This window comes from Maniola hyperantus, chromosome 1 (genome assembly GCF_902806685.2).
Source record: "Maniola hyperantus chromosome 1, iAphHyp1.2, whole genome shotgun sequence".
In the NCBI taxonomy this organism is placed as follows: domain Eukaryota; kingdom Metazoa; phylum Arthropoda; class Insecta; order Lepidoptera; family Nymphalidae; genus Maniola; species Maniola hyperantus.
The window spans coordinates 1,886,209-1,908,688 of NC_048536.1; the positions used below are offsets into that span (position 1 = coordinate 1,886,209).

Below are 22,480 nucleotides of genomic sequence, written 5' to 3' on the forward strand. Positions count from 1 at the left end.
CTCAAGAAGTGGTCAAAACCATGACTACAATCCACAAGAAACACTCTAGCTGTTGAAGACTTTGACATACATTGTAGAAGCAGAAACATGCGATTCATTCGAAGCGAATGCAAACAAGTGAAAACAGTACGAATATGCAGAAGAGGTTAAACAAACTTGACCCTCTCATTATAAGCCATAATCATTACAATAATAGATGACAATAAGGTGAGGTGAACGATCAATCTTCACCATCCGGTTTACAAATTGCTTTGAATTTGCATGTAAGTAGATTGTAAAGACACCCTCACCACTTTTTGTAAGGAAAGAATTTTTTTTTACAGAAATTATAACCAAAGTTATATATAGACTTAACAAAAATGTAATGAAACTAGCTTATGCTCGCGACTTCGTCGCGTGGACTACACGAATTTCAAACCCCTTTTTCACCCCCTTATGGGTTAAATTTTCAAAAATCCTTTCTTAGCGGATGCCTACATCTTAATAGCTATCTGCATGCCAAACAGTCCGATCCGTCCAGTAGTTTGAGCTGTGCGTTGATAGATCAGTCAATCAGTCAGTCATTCAGTCACCTATTCCTTTTATCCTTTTAGATATGGACATGAAAATAGTTTCCAACATGTTTCTATACAAAAGTTTGATCAGTGCAAACTCGCGGTAAAACAGCACCGCGATTTGTAATTCTAACTCCAGATTAATATTAATGTTAGGTACGGTCTATACGTTCCTATAAATAGATGAAATCCTCGAGCCTTGTGAAATGTCGACTCCGCAGCACGCCATAGACGCAGTTTCACAAATTCTCATACCTCGCTCGACCTTTGGTCGCGAGAGCGGTGAAAGCATTAGGGACAGGGAGTTCGTGATCCTCGTGGAATTACACTTTATCTTACGTCTTGACTAGTTATCATTGACAAGATGGCTCCCTGATTGTGTCTCCTAGATGACGATTTATTTATCGAACAGGTTGACGACCTCCCTGGCGCAGTGGTGAGCGCTGTGGTCTTATTAGTGGGAGGTCCCGGGTTCGATTCCTGGCAGGGGTTTGGAATTTTATTTTCTGGTCTGGTCTGGTCTGGTGCGAGGCTTCGGCCTTGGCTAGTTATCACCCTACCGGCAAAGCCGTGCCGCCAAGCGATTTAGCGTTCCGGTACGATGCCGTGTAGAAACCAAAGGGGTATGAGTTTAATAAAAACTGCCATACCCCTTCCAGGTTAGCCCGCTATCATCTTAGACTGCATCATCACTTACCATCAGGTGAGATTGCAGTCAAGGGCTAACTTGTATCTGAATAAAATAAAATAAAAAGGTGTTTGAATACCTACTAATATTTCACGAGAAGTCTTGGCCTTACCTGTAACTATTTTGTTACTGCATTTCGAATTTCTTTTCAGAACCAGTGGTTGTAAGCACTAGATTTATTATCATTGGACAGATGATTAGTTAATCTCTGAGGTTGAGTGGCCAAAATTCACTCATGCGCAGGATGAAACTCGATTAGATATGCGCTTGAGTCTCTAAGATTTCAAAAGAAACGGGTGTAGTGCCTGGTCCCTTTTTAACCGACTTAGGAAAAGGAGGTGGTTCTCAATTCGGTCCGTTTTTTTAACTTTTTACCAATAGATATTCAGGTATTTACATTACCTCTGTGAAGGTTCTCTCAGCGAAAACAGGGCATATTGACATCTTCTCTATCTTTTTTCTATATATAAAAATGAATCGCTGAATGTGTTGCTGATCCCAAATTTCGAAAACAGCAGAAACGATTTCGCTAATTCTTTCTTTATAATATTCCTTTTAGTATGAGGATGGTTCTTACGGAAAGAAAATTTTAGAAAATTGCCTGATAGATACGTAATAATACTTTAAAGTCAATTTGAACTTTAATGCCATACCATAAAGTTTAAGTTAGTGGAGGGGTTCCGGGAAGACTGACCCGGAGTCCCAAATAGCAGAATATTTAAAAAAAAAGAATCGACTGGTCAGCTAGTATTATAAAAAAAAACCATAGAAATCTATTCTTTTGAAATTATTTTAATTAGAAATTTACAATCTCGCTAAACAAACAGATAAAATTCTTACGTACGCTAGAACAGATTAAATGGTCTGTGTGACCCAATTAGATACAATTTACGACTATTAGCATGAGTTGTATGTATGTTAAGTATTTTTTCCCACCATTTTTCACCGAGCAATGAACGATGCGCGTACGCAGTGAAAGGCTACTGTGATGCAATGTGACACCGCGTGGTAGACCAACCTCTACTTACGCTTAGTACAAGTTTTCACTACTCGAAAACGAAGACAGGCATAAACTCGAATGTACGAACTTGTAATTAGTAATGAGTGGTTGTAATAGCAATTATTGTGCCCTAATCAAGTTAATATTATAATAGTTATTGTTGTTAGGTTATCATAAATAGTAAAACTTTCAATAAGCCTTTGTGTGTCGTGATTAATATTTATCTTCACTTCTGGTATGTGCATACGAAATAATATATTATCACATGTTTCAAGTATCAATATACAATAACGTACATCAAAGTAACACAGACCTAAATGCCCTTGTTTTTATTGGTTCGAGTTCATCCATACGTGTACCGTCAGCACCCCAAACGGAAACAGTATGTACCTATAATAAAAATTGGTAAGTAGCACTAAATAGAATAGAAGAAAAGACTTAACGTCTTTTAGGTCCATTTTATTCTCATCCTTAGTATTCGATGTTTTGAATACCTATTCTATCAACGTTGTCAAGCTATATAAAGTCGTACTAAGTCAGATGTATTTTCTATGATAAATGTAAGAAATGTAATGTTAGTTAATATGATATTACTACTGACTACCTAACTATGTTATTTATTTTTCTTCTCTATGTACCTAATGTAAGATCTTTAATTTTATATTTTCTAGTAGGTATATTCGCAAATCGTAGTATACAATTGTACAATAACTAAGTAGGTTACGAAAAGTTAAACAACTGCAAATAAAAATTTGCGTACCTATTATTATTAAAGAGCTCCGTAGTTCTCACAGTTAAATGTTTTAATTCTCAGCCCTCTGATATTATACTTAGTTTGATGAAATGTTTCATTATAATCAAGAGGGATTATGATTTCGCAAGTATTGTTGCTTCAATTACAAACAGAGAAAACACCATAAAAATACAGATTCTATCTGCCACAAGGTCATAGTTGAGCAACTGAATGTAAAAGCGAAGACTTTTTAATTAGATTTGATGGTTTAATAGTTTTAATACTGTTTTAATACTTCATCGGTGGGTTATTATGGTACGCTCCCACTATCGGGATTCGGCAAACGATTCGAGTTCGGTCAGAAGTCAGAACCTATAGCAGGTACGGGTAAGTTTTATAATGAGTAGTTCGGTATTTGGCAAATCAATTGGCCACAATATTGGTAATACGGCGAATATTTTGAGGGTTAGATTATTAAGTATACCTACAATTGTGGCTAATTTCATTGTACATCTATCTATCCCTTTCATAATGCTGCTCGTGGAAAAGGATGGCATTAGATTTAGACCTGTTAATTTAGTTTAGCTTAGAGATTGTGTTCAAGAGAATCGGCCCCACTGGCACCGATTCCGTTCTTTCTCTAAACTAAAAGATTATCTGCATCCTTTTCTTTTTAACAATGCTAAAAAGGGACAGAACATGAACATTACATTTAAAGACTCTAAATTTTAGTGCACGCTACAAATTTAAACAGTAGGCTCGCGACTGTGCGCTAAAATCACGGGTTTTACCATCAGTACCCTTATTATCAGTACCCTTATTATAAATGCGAAAGTGTGTTTGTTTGTTGGTTTGTTGGTTCGTTGGTTTGTTGGTTTGTCCTTCAATCACGGTGCAACGGAGCAACGGATCGACGTGATTTTTTGCATGGGTATAGTTTAAGACCTGAAGAAGAAGATATGAGTGACATAGGCTATTTTTTATCCCGGAAAATCAAAGTGTTCCAACGGGATTTTTAAAAACCTAAATCCACGCGGACGAAGTCGCAGGCATCAGCTAGTCTAAAAATAAAATTTAAAACTGCCAAACTGCGTCTGTCCTTTTCATAATATTATATTAGTAAGAAGAGTATGCGAATACTCTAAAATTAGGTTGCGCTCAGAATCAGTACCATTACCTAGCTGTTGGCCGCGGCTTCGCCCGCGTAGATTTTGGTTTTAAAGAATCACGTGGGGCCTATCCGTAGTAGCACGTCCTCGGGATGCAAGGTAGGTAACATCAATACCAAATTTCGTTAAAACTAAATGCATGAAAAATATTTCTTTAAAAATCCCGTGGGATCACCACGATTTAGGAATGCAATTCCTTACAGCATCAGGGAATTGGGTCCTCGAGTTCAAAAAGTCTTTACTTGCTAGATTCCTCCAATATCTATTTTTACCCGACAGTTTCAAAATCCCATTAGTTTTGGTGGTCAGGTCCCGGGCAGCATCAGGATTGGGGAGTTGGAATCCAATTTTAAGGGTTCCGTACCTCAAAAGGAAAAACGGATCCCTTATAGGATCACTTTGTTGTCTGTCTGTCTGTCCGTCTGTCTGTCAAGAAACCTACAGGGTACACTTCCCGTTGACCTAGAATCATGAAATTTGGCAGGTAGGTAGATCCTATAGCTGACATTTGGGGAAAAATCTGAAAACCGTGAATTTTGGGTTAGATCACACAAAAAAAATTAATTTGTGGTCATTAACTAATAGCGGAGCCAAGTGCCCTGCACGTATTGTTGAGGGATATCTCGGCGTCCAAAATAATAATGCACTGTATTCCACGTTATAAGTAATTTATTAGTAAAGAGAACAATTATTAGTTACACAGTCGTCTGACATGGTCACTTTAAATCGCGTGTATGAAAGTGTGTGGCCCGCTAGTTGTCCGCGGTCGCGTAACACGCGAGCCGTTGCCGACGCGCGACCTTCTCAACGCGGCCGGATAACCGCGGCTATCCTGAACATACTCCCGGCGTTGAAGTATCTTCAAGACTGGTTGGCAAGGGGCAAATGTTGTTGAACGCTCGTCGAATGATCCCCTTTTTAGTTTTTATATCGGCGACCCTCGCAACACCGTCTCCGCCTGGCAGCACGTGGACAATTCTTCCTAGTAGCCACATTAACGGGGGGCTTGTCTTTTCTTTTATGACAACAAGATCTCCTTCTTTAAGGTGTCTTTGTGACAGCAACCACTTGGTCTTTTGCTGCAGCAATGTAATATATTCATTTGAAAACCGGCCCCAGAAGTGTTGCTTTAACAACTCGATGCGATGAAACCTCGCCAGGGATGAAATTCTGCTGCATGAGATTTGAGTTTGTGGTGCAAAAAGCAGAGATCGCCCAATTAGAAAGTGTGCTGGAGTGAGTGGGTAAAGATCAGAAGGATCGTCGGATAATGGAGTAATTGGACGGGAGTTTAAAATTGCTTCTATCTGTATCAACAAGGTGTTCATTTCTTCATAGTCCAAATAACTTAAACCGAGAACTCGTCTTAGATGGTGTTTAACAGACTTCACCGCGCTTTCCCAAATACCCCCAAAATGTGGACTATACGCAGGGATAAAAGAAAAATGAATACCCTCTTCGATCGTGTCTGCCGGTGAAAGCTGGCTAAGGACGTTAGAAAGCTCGTGGAATGTGCCCACAAATGTAGTCCCATTGTCCGAAAAAATGGTTTTTGGCTTTCCTTTGCGGGCTGTAAATCTATTCAAAGCCGCGATAAAGCCTTCTTTAGTCATGTCTGAAACCAGCTCGAGATGTATGGCTTTGGTTGCTAAACAGACAAATACACAAATGTACGATTTGATGTGCTTACATCCTCTGCCTTTATGATTAGCTATTATCACTGGCCCGGCATAGTCTACACCTGTGCTGAGAAAAGGAAATTCTAATTGTGCTCGCTGTTCAGGCAATTGACCCATGATGGGTTGAACTGTTGTACCCTTGAGTCTGCAACATTTAACACACGAGCGCACAGTAAACTTTGCTAAATTTGTGCCTCCTAATGGCCAATAATTGTGTCTAATTGTTGCTAGAAGCAGTTGAGGACCTGCATGCAAATACTTTATGTGAAAGGCCTTAAAGATTAACCTACATAATGGATGTTTGCTACTTAACAAAACTGGGTGTTTTGTATTATAGTCGTAGTTGGTATTTGCTAGTCTACCACCTACACGAATGAGTCCATATTCATCGAGAAATGGTGATAAAGGTAGAAGCCTATTCTTATGGGGCAATTTTTTGTTTGATACAATTAACTGTCGTTCTTCAGCAAAAGATTCTTCCTGCGCAATTTTAAGGAGAAAATTATTGGCACTAGCAAGCTCAGTCGTTGTTATATTGCCAGTGACCCTTTTGGATCTATTGCGACAGTTGTTGATAAATCTAAAAATGAGTGCTGTAACGCGTTGTACCTTTGACAATGACGAACAATTACTTATCAATTTAGAAAAAGAGTTTGTTTCATCAGTAGTATGAAAACATTTGACTACAGTTTCTGGCAAGTCAGAAACTTGTATTTCCTGCTTAGGTTTTTCTGGCCAATTAATTTGATCAGACTTTAAAAAAGACGGTCCTGACCACCACAACGACGATTTACCAAGAGCGTCAGCCTTTAAACCTCGAGAAGCGAGATCTGCCGGGTTTTCTTTGGAAGGAACGTAACGCCACTCATGATCTGCGAAACTTTCCTGTATTTCAGACACTCGATGCCGAACGAAGGGCTTCAAGTGAGTTCGAGAAGAGCCCAGCCAGCCCAAGACAATGGTGGAGTCAGACCACAAAATGCACTTACTAAATTGAAGTGTCAATGAATTTAATACTTTTATGCCTAATCTCGTTCCAAGTAGTGCACTCGAAAGCTCCAATCGGGGAATAGAAATGGTTTTTATTGGAGCTACCTTACTTTTGGATGCTAACTGTTTCGGCGTGAATCGAAACACATCACGGCCGTGGGCTAATTATGATTGGTCCACGTAATTCGCAAGCTGTCAATCTTTTCAAAAACGTCAAGACAAGATACATACCGAATACGATTTGAACCACTGTTACTGTTGTCACTGTTTTTGCCTTTTTTATTATATTGTAATTCCGAAATTACAGTCTATTAGTATCAGCACAATTTATTATTTTCAAACTTCCACGCGCAAACATAGTTTTTGGACCTTCTTTACCGAATATAAACGCATACTACGGCCTATGGAATAACGGACAAGGATTCATCGCAAGAATCATCAATTCGAAGACGCAAGGGCTGGCTGACTTCGAGACGCGCAGGATACGGTCAACCTATCCACGAATCATCCTCCCTTACTTCGCTTGTATAATATTGTACTGTTACTTCGCAAACGTTCATGTGCAACCCGCTAGCTGCCATTTAAGGTAAGTATTCTCACGTAAGTACTTCCACTTTCCCAAAATGGCAAATCGTGACAAATCTCCGCAACTAGGGCTCAGCGATGATAAGTTAGAACTACTAGTACGCGATCTAACTAAAAAACGTGGCACCCTTAAAGGTAGATTAACCAAATTTGGAACCTACGTTAATAGTTTTGATGCAAATGTCGCAACGCCTCAAAACAAAATAGATTTAAAGTTACGCATTGAAGGTGCCACGAATTTTTATCGCGAGTTTAATAGCATTCAGTCTAGGATAGAAGAATGTGTCAATGAAGCTGATCTCGATGATCAATTAACTCAAAGAGAGCAGTTCGAGGACTGCTACTATAGCACATTGTCACAGGCTGAGTTATTAGTAAATAGTTGTGAAGGCAGTAGCAGCGGTAAGGTCACAACCTGTTCGAAAACATGCGAAAATAGTCAGTTACGCTCAGTAAAACTACCTACCATAACATTACCGTCCTTTGACGGGTCATACGAGCACTGGCTGGAATTTAGGGATACATTTCAATCATTAGTGCACGATTCAGATGAAATAACCAGTATCCAGAAATTCCACTACCTGAAGTCTTCGCTGAAGGGTAGTGCCGAGCTAGTGATCGATGCATTAGAATTTACATCTGACAATTATTCCGTCGCATGGGATCTTTTACTCAATCGCTATAATAATAGCCGATTATTAGTTCACAATCACATAAAATCAATATTCAACATTCAACCGTTGAGTAAAGAATCCTCTGCTTCGATTCGAACACTTAGTGACACAATTCTGAAAAATATACGCGCATTAAAGATCCTAGGGGAACCTGTGGACTCGTGGCATTCGCTAGTTATTTATATCATGGTGTCTAAGCTAGATAAAACCACTGAACGCGAGTGGGAACAGCATAAAGGCACTTTGATAACAAACAATAACGATTCCAAATTAAAATTGAAGGTTGACGATTTAATTAACTTCCTAAAAAATCGTGCGGACATGCTAGAAACATTGCAGGGTTCACATCCGTCACAAATTAATAAGGAGTCAAAAGACACGAAAAACAATCGAACAAATCGATCAAACGAAATCGACCGAACGAAGTTATCCGCAAAATGCAATGTTTCCACCACTAAACCGCACGATCGTCACTCCGCGCCAAAGAACTGTATTATGTGTAAAGGTTTCCATCAACTTTACGCTTGTTTACAATTCATTAACTCTAATTTGGAATCGAAATTGAAATTTCTTCGCGATAGGAAATTATGCGAAAATTGCATGAAAAATAGTAGCCACACTGCTGAATTTTGCAAATTTGGCGGTTGCCGTCGGTGTTTTAAGAAGCATAATTCCCTAATCCACCCTTCGGATGACTTAAATCATCCCCCGGGTGATACAAAATCGATAGGTAACACTAGCGGTTCCCTAACTATGCACTCGACATTCGATAACCAGCAACTAACCGGCGCGGGCGCAAGTGTCGATTCAAGCCCCACCGCGCCGCTCCTCTGCCCCGCGGATGCAGTGTTCTATGCAAATAATGCACACACTAGTAACGATAAACGCACACATCGTTCTTTGCGACCGGTTTTATTGTCCACTGCAATCATCGAGGTACGGGCTCGAAATAATGTTTATTTACTCACAAATGCATTATTAGATAACGGAAGCGAACGCAGCTTCATAACTGAAGCCTTTAGTAAAAAACTAGGGGTAGAATTATTACAGTCCACTCACGAAATAAGAGGTGTAGGTAACTCAGTGACGCAATGTACTAAATCATGCGACATTGAGATAAAATCGCGCATATCTACTTACGCCACTAAACTACATTGCTTTGTATTGCCGCAAATTTCAACTACGCTGCCCGCTGTACATTATGAACGCGCGAGGTTTCATATACCTAATAGTTTACAGCTGGCAGACCCGCATTTTCTTGATTCCCGAAAAATTGATATTTTAATCGGCGCAGATATATTTTGGGAATTAATACACGAAGGTAATATAAGGTTACCTAACGGGCCTTATTTACAAAATACGCATTTAGGCTGGATAATATCAGGACCTATCGTATTAAATACGCGCAACGATAGTCTTATCCAGTGTAACTTCACGCAATCCATAGACACGCAATTACGCCAATTCTGGGAGATCGAGGAGTTCCCTCGGGATCGGGATCGCACAGATGCTGAGCACGCTTGCGAAGAACTGTTCACTCGTACTACGACGCGCAATGATGAGGGACGGTTTATTGTGAGTATACCTCTTAAGTCATCACCCGACCTTTTGGGCGAATCACTTCCACAGGCAGAACGACGCTTCCTGGCGTTAGAAAAGCGGTTAGAACGCGCGCCCGCTTACAAGAAACTATACGCAGACTTTCTTCATGAATATGAGAGCCTAGGTCATATGACTCGCGTTTCGACCTACGGAACCCCTCATTATTTTATGCCGCATCACGGTGTATTCCGCGAAAATCACTCTAGTACCAGGCTTAGGGTCGTTTATGATGCTGGGGCCGTTTCTAGCTCGGGAATCAGCTATAATGACCTTCAGCTGGTAGGCCCGCCCATCCAAGGCGACCTTATTTCAATTATATTGCGCTTCAGGCAACATCGGTACGTCGCATGCGCAGATATCGAGAAGATGTACCGACAGTGCCTTGTAGATGAAACGCAGCGAGATCTTCAGCTGATTCTCTGGCGCGACGAACCCACGCAGCCACTAGGTGTCTATCGCCTCAACACGGTTACCTACGGAACCGCGTCCGCGCCTTTTCTAAGTTGTCGCTGCCTAAAACAACTCGCTATTGAAACAACAAATAGTGAAGTTTCACGAATAATTAACGAAGATTTTTACGTAGATGACATGATCACGGGTTCTGATGACAAAGAAGTCTTGATAAAATTGTGCGAGGAAACAACCAAGACGTTGCAAGCTGGCTGTTTCCCGCTACGTAAGTGGATTTTCAATTTTACATGCGAACCCGCGACCGTGTCATTATCGCGCGCTTCTAAACAAATACTCGCGGAGAATACGAATCATAAAACATTAGGTATTGGTTGGCTTAATGACAGCGACGAATTTTATTTCAATACAGAGTTTAAGTCTGATAGTACTCAACCTATAACTAAGCGCATAATTCTATCATACGCATCTCAAATTTTCGATCCGTTAGGAATTCTAAGTCCATTTATTTTAACTGCAAAAATGTTATTACAACAGCTGTGGTTATTAAAATTGGAGTGGGACGACAGCGCACCTACGGACATCGCGCGTCAGTGGAACCGGTTTCTCGCTTCGCTGTCGATCTTGAACACAATACGCGTCCCTCGATATGTTATGGATACTAATTCTATATCTACCGAGATACATATTTTTAGCGATGCATCTCAAACCGCGTACGGCGCGTGCGTTTACATAAGGACCGTAACCGCGAATACGGTCAAAGTGCAATTGCTATGCTCAAAAGGGAAAGTCGCACCGCTAAAAACTGTTAGCATCCCACGGTTAGAGCTTCTCGGCGCTCTAGTGGGTGCTCGCCTTTATAACAAGGTTCGCAATTCGCTTCACTACAACTTCGACCACGTAATGTTTTGGACGGACTCGACGATCGTCTTAGGTTGGCTGCGCATGCCGCCAAGATTATTAAAAACGTTCGTTCAAAATAGGACGATAGAAATTCACGATTTGACGAAGGAGCTTCCGTGGCGTCATGTAAGCGGGAAAGAGAACCCAGCTGACCTCGTTTCGCGTGGGGTTGTGAATCTCGAGGAGCTCTCTTCTTCTGATTTATGGTGGGAAGGGCCATCCTTCCTTCGCGACCGTGAATTTGACTGCGAAAACGTACCACCCTTTTACACGCACGAAAGGCAATCAAATGACTTGCCGGAAATGAAGAGTAGTGAAATAACCGCGCTAGTAGTCCAGGATAAGTCGAGCTCTGAAACGCAATCTGCTATCGATTTGAACGATTCTCTCAGTTCAATCGGCTAAGACGCTCAACTGCATATGTTTTACGGTTTTTACATAATACGCGCAATAAACTGAATAAACGGTCGGGTGTTCTTACCGTCGATGAGCTGAGAGAAGCCGATAACATGTTGATTAGGCTTTCTCAACTGGAATCTTTTCCAGTCGAGTACAAGTCAATATCCAATAAACGCGCGCTAAAGAATAAACATAATTTAAGTAAATTAAATTTGTTTATTGATGAAGATAAGCTGCTGCGAGTCGGTGGCAGATTGGACTATTCAGAGTTCGACTATAACAAAAAACATCCAATTTTGCTGTCAAGCAAACATCATTACACTCTTCTTCTCTTCCGGCACGAACACAAATCATTGCTACACGCTGCTCCGCAGGCGCTTCTCTTTCATCTCCGTGAATCTTGGTGGCCGATTGCAGGCAGAAATCTCGCTAGAAAAGTCGTTCACGACTGTGTTGTGTGTAAGCGCCTGCGAGGTCAAACGCTCACTCCTCTAATGGGAAATCTTCCCAGCGAGAGGATTACACCTACCTTTCCGTTTTATCGATGCGGCGTTGACTATGCTGGCCCAGTGTACATTCTTAACAGAAAAGGTAGGGGAGCTAAAACTACAAAGGCATATATTTGTATCTTTATATGTTTTGTAACGCGCGCAGTGCATTTAGAGCTGGTGAGTGACCTTACTACTAAAGCTTACTGTCTCACACTACATCGTTTCGTCTCCCGCAGGTCAAAACCTGCCGAAATTTGGTCCGATAATGGCCGAAATATGGTCGGACTTAAAAACGAATTCGCTCAATTTTTAGAACGTTGTAGTTCTGACATTATCGAATACGCAAATCAACAAAAAATCAAATTCAAGTTCATCGTACCCTACGCCAGTCACATGTCGGGATTATGGGAACGTGGAGTACGCTCGTGTAAATACCACCTTCGCCGCGTGGTCGGTAACGCGCATCTCACATACGAAGAGTTCAGCACCGTCTTAGCACAAGTTGAAGCTGTCCTGAACTCTCGCCCTCTCACTCCAATGTCGTCCGATCCCAACGACTTCCTTCCTCTTAGTCCCGCTCATTTCCTGGTTGGCCGTACGCTCACCGCACCTGCCTACGACAACCTGGAGGATACGCCCACGCATAGACTCGATCGGTACCAGAGAGTTGAGCAAATTCGACAACATTTTTGGAGACGCTGGTCGAAAGAATACATATCCGAGCTGCAAACACGGACCAAGTGGAGAGAGAACACGCAAGACCTTAAACCCAACACTATGGTCATCATCAAAGAGGACAACTTCCCGCCGTTGAGATGGCATCTCGGACGAGTCATCAGAAACATACCTGGGAAGGATGGAATCTCAAGGGTCGCTGAACTACAAACTGCATCCGGACTTGTGAGGCGAGCCTATACGAAGATCTGCCCATTAGTCGACCCTGACGAGGATAGTCTTGGAAGCTCAGCGTTCCAAGGCCGGGGGCATGTTTCGGCGTGAATCGAAACACATCACGGCCGTGGGCTAATTATGATTGGTCCACGTAATTCGCAAGCTGTCAATCTTTTCAAAAACGTCAAGACAAGATACATACCGAATACGATTTGAACCACTGTTACTGTTGTCACTGTTTTTGCCTTTTTTATTATATTGTAATTCCGAAATTACAGTCTATTAGTATCAGCACAATTTATTATTTTCAAACTTCCACGCGCAAACACTAACAAATTAGTTGTTACTGTACCATCATTGTCTAAACATCTTACATAAATGCATGCGCCGTAAGCCTTCTCCGATGCGTCTGTAAATATATGAAGCTGCATATCAATGGGTGAATTTGAGGTAACGCATCTGGGAATATGTATTGTATTTAATTGTGGTAATGAATTAGCAAATTCAAACCAGGCCTGTCTTATGTGTGTAGGAACTGAGTCATCCCAACCACACTTATTTATCCACAATTGCTGCATTATGATTTTTGCTTCCACAATACAGGGTGAAACTAGACCGAGCGGGTCAAAAACTTGTGCAATTGTTGATAAAATATGCCGTTTATTAACAGTGACATTTGAAGGAATGTCAATGGAAAACAATAAAGCATCCGTCGAACATTTCCAATTTAACCCTAATGTTTTAGAGAGGTTGTCACTGCTGAGATCTACTGATCCCGATATCTTTGCCTCACCAGAAATTGCTTGCAGAATATCTTGATGGTTAGAGTACCACTTACGCAGATTTAATTGAGCGGATGACAAAGCGCTCATTACTCCACGACATAAAGATATAGTGTCCTCTATGGTTGTGAGGCCAGACAGAAAGTCATCAACGTAAAAATCGTGACGAATCGCACGTTTAACATTTGGATCTTTTGCCTCATGACTTAATTGAAGAAGACATCTTGTGGCTAAATAAGGCGCTGAAGCAGTGCCATAAGTAAGAGTATTAAGTTGGTAGCTTTTAAGAGGATGAGAGGGATCGAATCTCCACAAAATTTGTTGAAGTGCGCGTTGATGTTCGAAAATTTCCGTTTGGCGGTACATCTTCTCTACATCCGCAGTAACGACGTACTTATGTTGTCTGAAACGCAGCAGTATAGACAGTAAATCGTCTTGTACTGTTGGCCCAACTCTTAGAATGTCGTTTAGCGCCTTTCCAGACTTGGTAGCTGCGGACGCATCGTAAACGACGCGGAGCTTTGTGGTTGTGCGGGATTCTTTTAAAACACCATGATGAGGTAAATAACAAGCTTTATTGTTAAGAGTTTTTTGTTCTGTCATGTGATCGAGGGTCAGATATTCTTTCATGAATTCCACATAAAGTTGTCTCATGTTGGAATCTCTCGCCAACTTGCGTTCCAAAGATAGAAATCTGCTCTTAGCCATTTGATACGAATCTCCTAAAACTTCAGGTAATTCCTTCAGAGGCAATGAGACAATAAAACGTCCATCAGGTTTGCGTTTAGTGGTCTTCATGAAATGTTCCTCACACGCTCGTTCTTCTGGGGTTAAATTATGCTTAGAAGATATGGAATCTAACTCCCAGAAGCGTGACAGATCAAAATCTAAGTTACTGCTTAACATACATATGTTATCGTTCTTACTATTAGTTCGCACTGTACCAGAGACAATCCATCCTAACTGTGTTTCAAAAAGAGTAGGTTTATTTTTACCGAGACTCCAGGTATTGTTCTCTTCACAAACGTCGTTGATTCATTTTGGTGATGAAGGACCATATAGCGGAGCCAAGTGCCCTGCACGTATTGTTGAGGGATATCTCGGCGTCCAAAATAATAATGCACTGTATTCCACGTTATAAGTAATTTATTAGTAAAGAGAACAATTATTAGTTACACAGTCGTCTGACATGGTCACTTTAAATCGCGTGTATGAAAGTGTGTGGCCCGCTAGTTGTCCGCGGTCGCGTAACACGCGAGCCGTTGCCGACGCGCGACCTTCTCAACGCGGCCGGATAACCGCGGCTATCCTGAACAACTAATAATTAGTATTTTCAACTTTCGAAGTGAGTGACTATATCAAGTGGGGTATTATATGAAAGGTCTTCACCTGTACATTCTAAAACAGATTTTTATTTATTTTTATGCATAATAGTTTTTGAATTATCGTGCAAAATGTCGAAAAAATACGACTGTAGTACGGAACCCTCATTGCGCGAGCCTGACTCGCACTTGGCCGGTTTTTTTTATGAAACTACACACTCTCTAGCTGATGTGACCGCACGCTGCACGCCCGCAGAACGCGCCTCACAGACCTTACCCTTACCGAAATCCAATCGTTGATGTAATCAGAAATTACTTAGTTTATGTAATGAAATCAAGCGAGGTTGGGCTTCGAAACAGTTCACGCTTGTCGCTTCCTAGAATGGGTTATATGGGTTAATGCAACATGGCAATCTATTGTGATAGAGCAACATGAAAGGTACCGGATGATTGATGATTTTGATGAAATCCACAGTAATCTTTTAAAGCAGTTTTTTTTAAATATTTTACAATACATACTAGGCCGATGTACATTACTTTCTACGGCGTACTGTACTTATCAATTAAAACCAAAGATATTTTTTAGTAACGGAATTATCTAAGAACTTCATTCCCAAATATTTTTTGAATGCAAGTTATGCATTACCTACTCGAATAGTTACATCTATAATTGCATTTAATTAATTACGCTTTCATGTCGTGTAGGCACCTACATGTCTACCTTGTAATTATGAGGGCAAGGCATTTACATTTGCATAGAAAGGGAAAAGTTAATGTTCACGTCGCGAAAGTAACTTTGTTCACTATTAGGCATTTCTTGCATGTTTCTTTACATGATGGGCGATAAAAATTACGTTACAATTGCAGTTAAACTTTGACCGTCAATAAAATCAAAATGGGTTGTTCAAGCCAGGGTTTATTAACTTTGGACCATTTTATCTAAAACTTTAATACGGTAATTATTTGCATATGTCGAAAATAAATTATTTCTCAGTGATTATTATATAGAGGGTCTTCCAAAATACGTAAAACCCACGTCCAAGTGTTTTAATCGTTTTAAATTATCGATTAAACAAAAAACCCATCAAATGTTTTTTACGTCACATGCCAGTATTTCATAGAAGCTGGCATACTATGCGCGTGTTTTGACGTTTGATAAAAAAGATACTGATTTGACTTGTCAAACACTGGCCCTACCGCGGTTGTTTGCCAGCTACAATGTCACGATCGCAGTCACCTCTGATTGGCTGACGCTCGCTCACTATTGGCTACAATCTACAATGCATTATTGCAACAAGAACATTACAACAAACAAACAAGAATAGGTACATACTTTATTCAAACCAAAATTTATCAAGATCGAATTAGCAATATATACCTAACTACCCGTTAAATGGTAACTAACACTCAGAAAAAGTTTTATATTGAATACTTGTTTATTAAAGTGCATTTCAAAGTATTTAAACGAAAAAATAGTACATAGACCAAGCATCCGTGCTAGATATTTCAATTACCTACCTAACGCACGAGCCGACAGCTAAGAAAAATGTTAATAGCTTCAAATTCGTATAAGAACTAATCTAATGACAATAAAATTGGCCAAGTATTATAAATAAATTATCAGCATAATATTATGTCTTTTATATATCACAATAATTATTAATTACATACAAGTTATTACAGTTCGAATATTATAAATCATTATTATGGAATAATACAAATATTTGCTCTAAATAACTTACCACTTGCATAGAACTACACGACTAGTTAACGTAAAGTAAATAAGCGTACCTACAATAGTAATTCTCTCTTAGAAATAGGAACATTTATTTATTTACTAGATGTTGCCCGCAAATTCAGCGTGAAGATCAAGTTGGGATGTGCCAAGTACCTCGATTGCAGGAAACCTGCATCAATCATTATTACAATCTCAATTGTTGTGATTGGCTGAATTTGTGCGATTCTTGTTGCAACAATGCAATGCAATATTTATTTATTATTATGTCAACCAATCAGAGGTGATTGCGATTGTGACTTTGTAGCTGTCATTCTCCCGCAATCGCGCAGCAGATGTGACACGGCTGTTTAGCTCATTGCTCATAGCTCATTGTAACATAGCTGAACGGGTTGCGAAGCTGAAATGGCAATGGGCAGGGCACATAGTTCGTAATACCGATAGACGTTGGGGTCCCAAGGTGCTGGAATGGCGAGCTCGCACCGGAAGACACAACTTTGGAAGACTAGGTGGACGGACGACATCAGACGAGACGCAGGGAGCCGCTGGATTCAGGCGGCGTGTGGACATTCCTACAAGAGACCTATGTCCAGCAGTGGTTGATGATGATGATGATGATGATGAGCCTCAATAGCTGAACCGGTAAAGGTGTGGACTGAAAACCGAAAGGTCGACGGTTCAAACCCCGCCCGTTGCACTATTGTCGTACCTACTCCAAGCACGAACCTAACGCTTATAGAGTCATATTCTTTTTTAAATTTAAAAAAAAAAAAATTACGGCTGTTTAGTTATAAATCTTCAAGTCAAGAGTGAATAGGCATCTTCTAGGCAAGCGCGCTCCATCTCAAGCTGCAACATCATTTGCCACCAGGTCTGATTGCAGCCAAGCGCTAGTACATAAATTTAAAAAAATGTGCATTAAATGAGCTTAGCTTCAGAATCTAGATTAGACCGGGGAAACAGTACCACCTTGATCCAGATGTGGACTGGTAGCGGTCGCCGAACTTACAGTCACTTTTGTACCAACGAGCTTTGACGTTTTAGACATGGCTCGTGTTTTTGGAGAAGATTTGATTTATTTCTAACAGAATTCCCGAAGCCTTTTGACGCACAATGCCAAAAAGGCAATAACTATGCCGAAATCGAAACGTGTGGCGGTTTGCGACACCGAAACATTATTTACGCAAAATATCAAATTTAAAAAATACTTTAAACCCTTCGATGAAAAATGTAAATAAATTTTAAGGTTCTCAATCAAGATCTTCTATAATTTTAAGAATTTAAAAGGTACATCTAAGGTAATAAGCTGTGATAGCCTAGTGTTTAGGACGTCCGCTTTCCAATTGGAGGTCGGAGGTTCGATCCCGGGCACGCACTTCTAACTTTTCGGAGTTATGTGCGTTTTAAGTAATTAAATATCATTTGCTTTAACGGTGAAGGAAAACATCGTGAGGAAACCTGCAAAGGTGTGTGAAGTCTACCAATCCGCACATGGCCAGCGTGGTAGACTATGGCTAAAACCTTTCTCACTCTGAGAGGAGACCCGTGGTCTGTAGTGAGCCGACGATGGGTTGATCATGATGAAAAGGTACATAAAAATTTAAGAACATCTTAAAAGGTTAGCTCTCAAAAGGAACTTGTTGATTTTCCGGGATAAAAAGTAGCCTATATCACTCTCCAGATCTTTGACTATACCTATGCAAAAATCTCGTCAATCGGTTGCTCCGTTGTGACGTGATTGAAGGACAAACCAACTAACAAACACACATTCACATTTATAATAGGGGTAGCGATGCTAAACCCAAACATGGAAATAATTTTTTTTTTAATAGAAGCTTACAATGTACTAAGCTCTATGTTACCGCCAAAGCTCAGTGCTGTACATGGAAACTCATTAATATTATGTTAGTCCACACTCTGTAGACGATATGGACGCAAAAACACAACTAGGTTGATAATAATTATCGATATATCATTTTACGATTATAATTTATTGTATTAATAATTATAATCGCTTGAAAAAGAACCTTCGCGAATAAGTAACAACTGCATTACACAACAAGTAATATTGCACAATTAAAATTCCTGATTCGCATTAATGTGAACTTCCTTTAGCTAGAACTGTTCTGAATTCTAATTTGGATATAAGTAGGTACTAGTTGGTATTATTTCATTCCTTATCTATTTAGATATGATCCAATTGCTGTGCTATGTTGTTTAAAATAATGTATCTGACAAAGTTAACAAAGTTTAATAGAACTAGGTATGACAAGATTTCAATATTGGTAGGTACCTACTTATTGATTTTTATTTTATTGTGTTACATATTTAATTTATTGACCAAATCAAGTACCCTTATTATGAAGGCAAAAGTGTGTTTGTTTGTTCGTTTGTCCTTGAATCACGTCGCAACGGTGCAACGGATTGACGTGATTTTTTGCATGGATATAGATAAAGACCTGGAGGGTGAAATAGGCTACTTTTTATCCCGCAAAATTAAAGAATTTTAAAAACCTAAATCCACGAGTACGAAGTCGCGGGCATCAGCTAGCTAGTATTAAATATTTAATACTAACAGAACCTATAGAAACAGTAGGTAGGTAACTAAGTAGTTAAGTAGACTTACGTTCTCTTTAGAAAAGAACAACTTGTATTTGATATTTTTATTAACTTAGTAAAAGATTTCTATCTAACATATTTCTATTCTATCGTAACAGGTTTTAGTGTAGGTACCGACTACCGACTTTACTTCAATCACATAATAAATAATAAATAAATAAATCTTTATTTTCAGATATAAATCCAGCAAGTTATACATAATACATTATAATAAAATACCTACTATATAAATAAATTAAATTAAATTCAAATTAAAATAATTAAAATATTGTTTGAAGTTCAAGAAGTAGAAGTAAAATCTTACTTCTACTTCTTATTCGCGTCCCGATGCACACGCCGCCAGTGATCGAATATCTGACCGGTCATATGCCCACCTATAACCTCAAGTATGACGTTATTGAATTGTCGTATTCTATCCCAGAAAGAGGCTACACGATTACTTATGCCTTATGATTAGTAATGCCATTCCAAAACAGTCAATTAACTGTCAATTCCTTTCCAGATGGGACCCAAAACGACGCATCACACCAACAGAAGCAACCCGCCACGAGTTCGTAATAGGGTGTGCTCTGGGATCAACGCCCTCCGGAGTCCTCGCGCTACCTCGTTTACCTCCTCCAAGGCCAGCGAGAACTGCTCTACTCCATTCCCAATCAGCTGGAGACGTCGCCGCGATGCTGGGCCGAGCGTGACCTAAGGATAGCGGAGTTAGGATCAGTTCCAGTGGCCTTCCGTCTTCGTTTTAGTTTTGGTCACTCTTAGTTCTTCCGTAACTTTACAGCTCTTAGAAATAATTGCAAATACTCTAACGAGAATATCCTCGATTATTGCTTTGTTATAAAACTTGAATTTTATAATATTATAACTTCCCACTGGTTGACACTCTTGAACTATTTATTGTGTGTGATCACAATTATTATTATTCTATTACCATAATCGGGGGTGGCTCGATCGAGCGTCTGACCGGAAGCATTTTGGGCAGCCGCCTTAGATGAGATGATGAAATTTGATTCATTTTTAGGGTTCCGTACCTCAAAAGGAAAAACGGAACCCTTATAGGATCACTTTGTTGTCTGTCTGTCTGTTTGTCTGTCTGTCTGTCTGCCTGCCCGTCTGTCTGTCAAGAAACCTACAGGGTACTTCCCGTTGACCTAGAATCATGAAATTTGGCAGGTAGGTAGATCTTATAGCTGACATTTGGGGAAAAATCTGAAAACCGTGAATTTAGGGTTAGATCACACAAAAAAAAATTAAATTGGAGTATCATATGAAAGGTCTTCACCTGTACATTCTAAAACAGATTTTTATTTATTTTTATGCATCATAGTTTTTGAATTATCGTGCAAAATGTCGAAAAAATACGACTGTAGTACGGAACCCTCATTGCGCGAGCCTGACTCCGGTTTTTTTTAGACGTTATGGCTACTGGAGAGGCTAGATGCTCAGGTGATAGACAATCGGACTAATTCTGCTGTACATTGTACAAAATTTCTAAACTAAAATGACAGGTCTAAATGTATTTCTATCCCTTTCATAATGCTCCCAGCGGAAAAAATAGCGCTAGATTTAGACCTATCAGGCTATCAATTTAGATGTACCTAGTGTATCTACAATAAAAATAGCGGCAATGTGTGCCCACCCTTAGATCTCTTGGGTGTGCAAGACTTATTGTTTAGTAATAGTAAAATGAAATGGCAAATCTGATTGAATAATAGTACTTACCAAATAAAAAGATAATAATATAGTTAAATTACATCGACTGAAATCGGAGCAGATTATGTCTTTTGAACTAGATTATAAAATCGCAGTAACTTAAGATACTACGGTATTACATAATGAATTTGGAATTTACCTTCGATAGTTTGGATCAAGAAAGAATAATCAGAAATGAGAAGATCCGTAGGAGAACTAGAGTGACCGAAATAGCTCAACGGGCGGCGAAGCTGAAGTGGCAATGGGCAGGGCACATATTATACACACATAGTTTGAAAAACCGATAGATGTTGGGGTCCCAAGGTGCTGGAATAGTGACCTCACACCTAGTGACGACGCAAGACCGTGGCGTGTGAAAGTCCCTACAAGAGATCTATGTCCAGTAGTGGATATCTATCGGTTAATGATGTTGATGATGACTTGTGCAACTGACCATATTAACATTTTTGTTGGTATTTCTTTCACCCATATTTCATACAAAGTCCATCATCCGTTAGCAGAAGGATCGACCTCTGGTGCATCGAAAAATTGAGCAACCTGCGATTTACTTTCCCTTCCTACTTGTAACATCAGATACCTTGTTCTATGAGCCGTTAGATAGGCCATCAGTTCTGTCCTACTTATTTCCATATTGAATTTACTTACTCTTATAGGGTTACCAAACGATTGGAACTTCCTGATATTCCCCTAATTTGGATAGAAATGTAAATTAAAAAAATTTGGAAGATTTGTGTTGCAATTGTCAATTTTTTGTCAATAAGCTCAAACTGTTCACAACTTACAACTACATCTTTTTATTCTTTAGTAAAATCCGCTCTAAAACAAATAGGAATGCTGGATAGTTACTTTAGAAAAAAAATGAATTTGTTAGTAAGTAGGTATACGGATCTGGTGACCCTATATTCAGTAAGTCACATTGCGTATACATCAGATCAGTTTTGAAACTGTCGACCTAAATTATGGTTATTACTTGTAGAGTTCAATTTTATTAAAATTACTTACCTTCTCCGCGCCGGTAAGTGCTATTTATTCATTTTGTGAATGGAGGAAAAATCTGTGCCAAATGTTTCTAACGAGTTTAATTGTCTTTTTCTTTTCAAATACAAATACAAATACATACTACCTAAATATAATCCAATATCAATAACCATTTGCCTCATTTTGTAGTTTTAGTGATTTAGTATTTTTCAAACCCACAATGCGTGTGACACTTTAGTCAATGCCCCGTTTACGACGCGGCATTGACTCCGAGTGACCTACTAACAAATTTCTGACAAAATTTGTATCGGAAATCTGTTAAAATGTCAAGATTATTTTGTTGGTCTGTTGAGGTGTATGTTTGGGCGTTTATCAAGTCACTCAATATAAGTTAACCCCGCTAGAAATTATGAAATGACGACATCGAACGCTACTATTGATATTCAAAGGTTAATTTGGATGTCTAAATTTTAATTAAATGTTAAGTAATTTTTAGATTAGACACGGATATAATTGGTATTGGCAGATAATGGCGCCGATTCTCTTGTCTTTCTCTAAACTAAAT

The 22,480-nt window shown here is 39.5% G+C and overlaps 1 protein-coding gene across 2 annotated transcripts in view; it reads left to right on the top strand.

Annotated features, from left to right (window-relative positions):
* Window positions 1–20,239, top strand: part of Dyrk2 (Dual-specificity tyrosine phosphorylation-regulated kinase 2) — a 59,952-nt gene extending 39,713 nt beyond the window's left edge. For both annotated transcript variants that reach the window (XM_069500808.1, XM_069500800.1), the window contains exon 9: window positions 19,727–20,239. In XM_069500808.1, the coding sequence (XP_069356909.1) occupies window positions 19,727–19,916 (190 nt within the window). In that variant the 3' untranslated portion in view covers window positions 19,917–20,239. The remainder of the gene's footprint in view (window positions 1–19,726) is intronic.
* The last annotated feature ends 2,241 nt before the right edge of the window (window positions 20,240–22,480 follow it).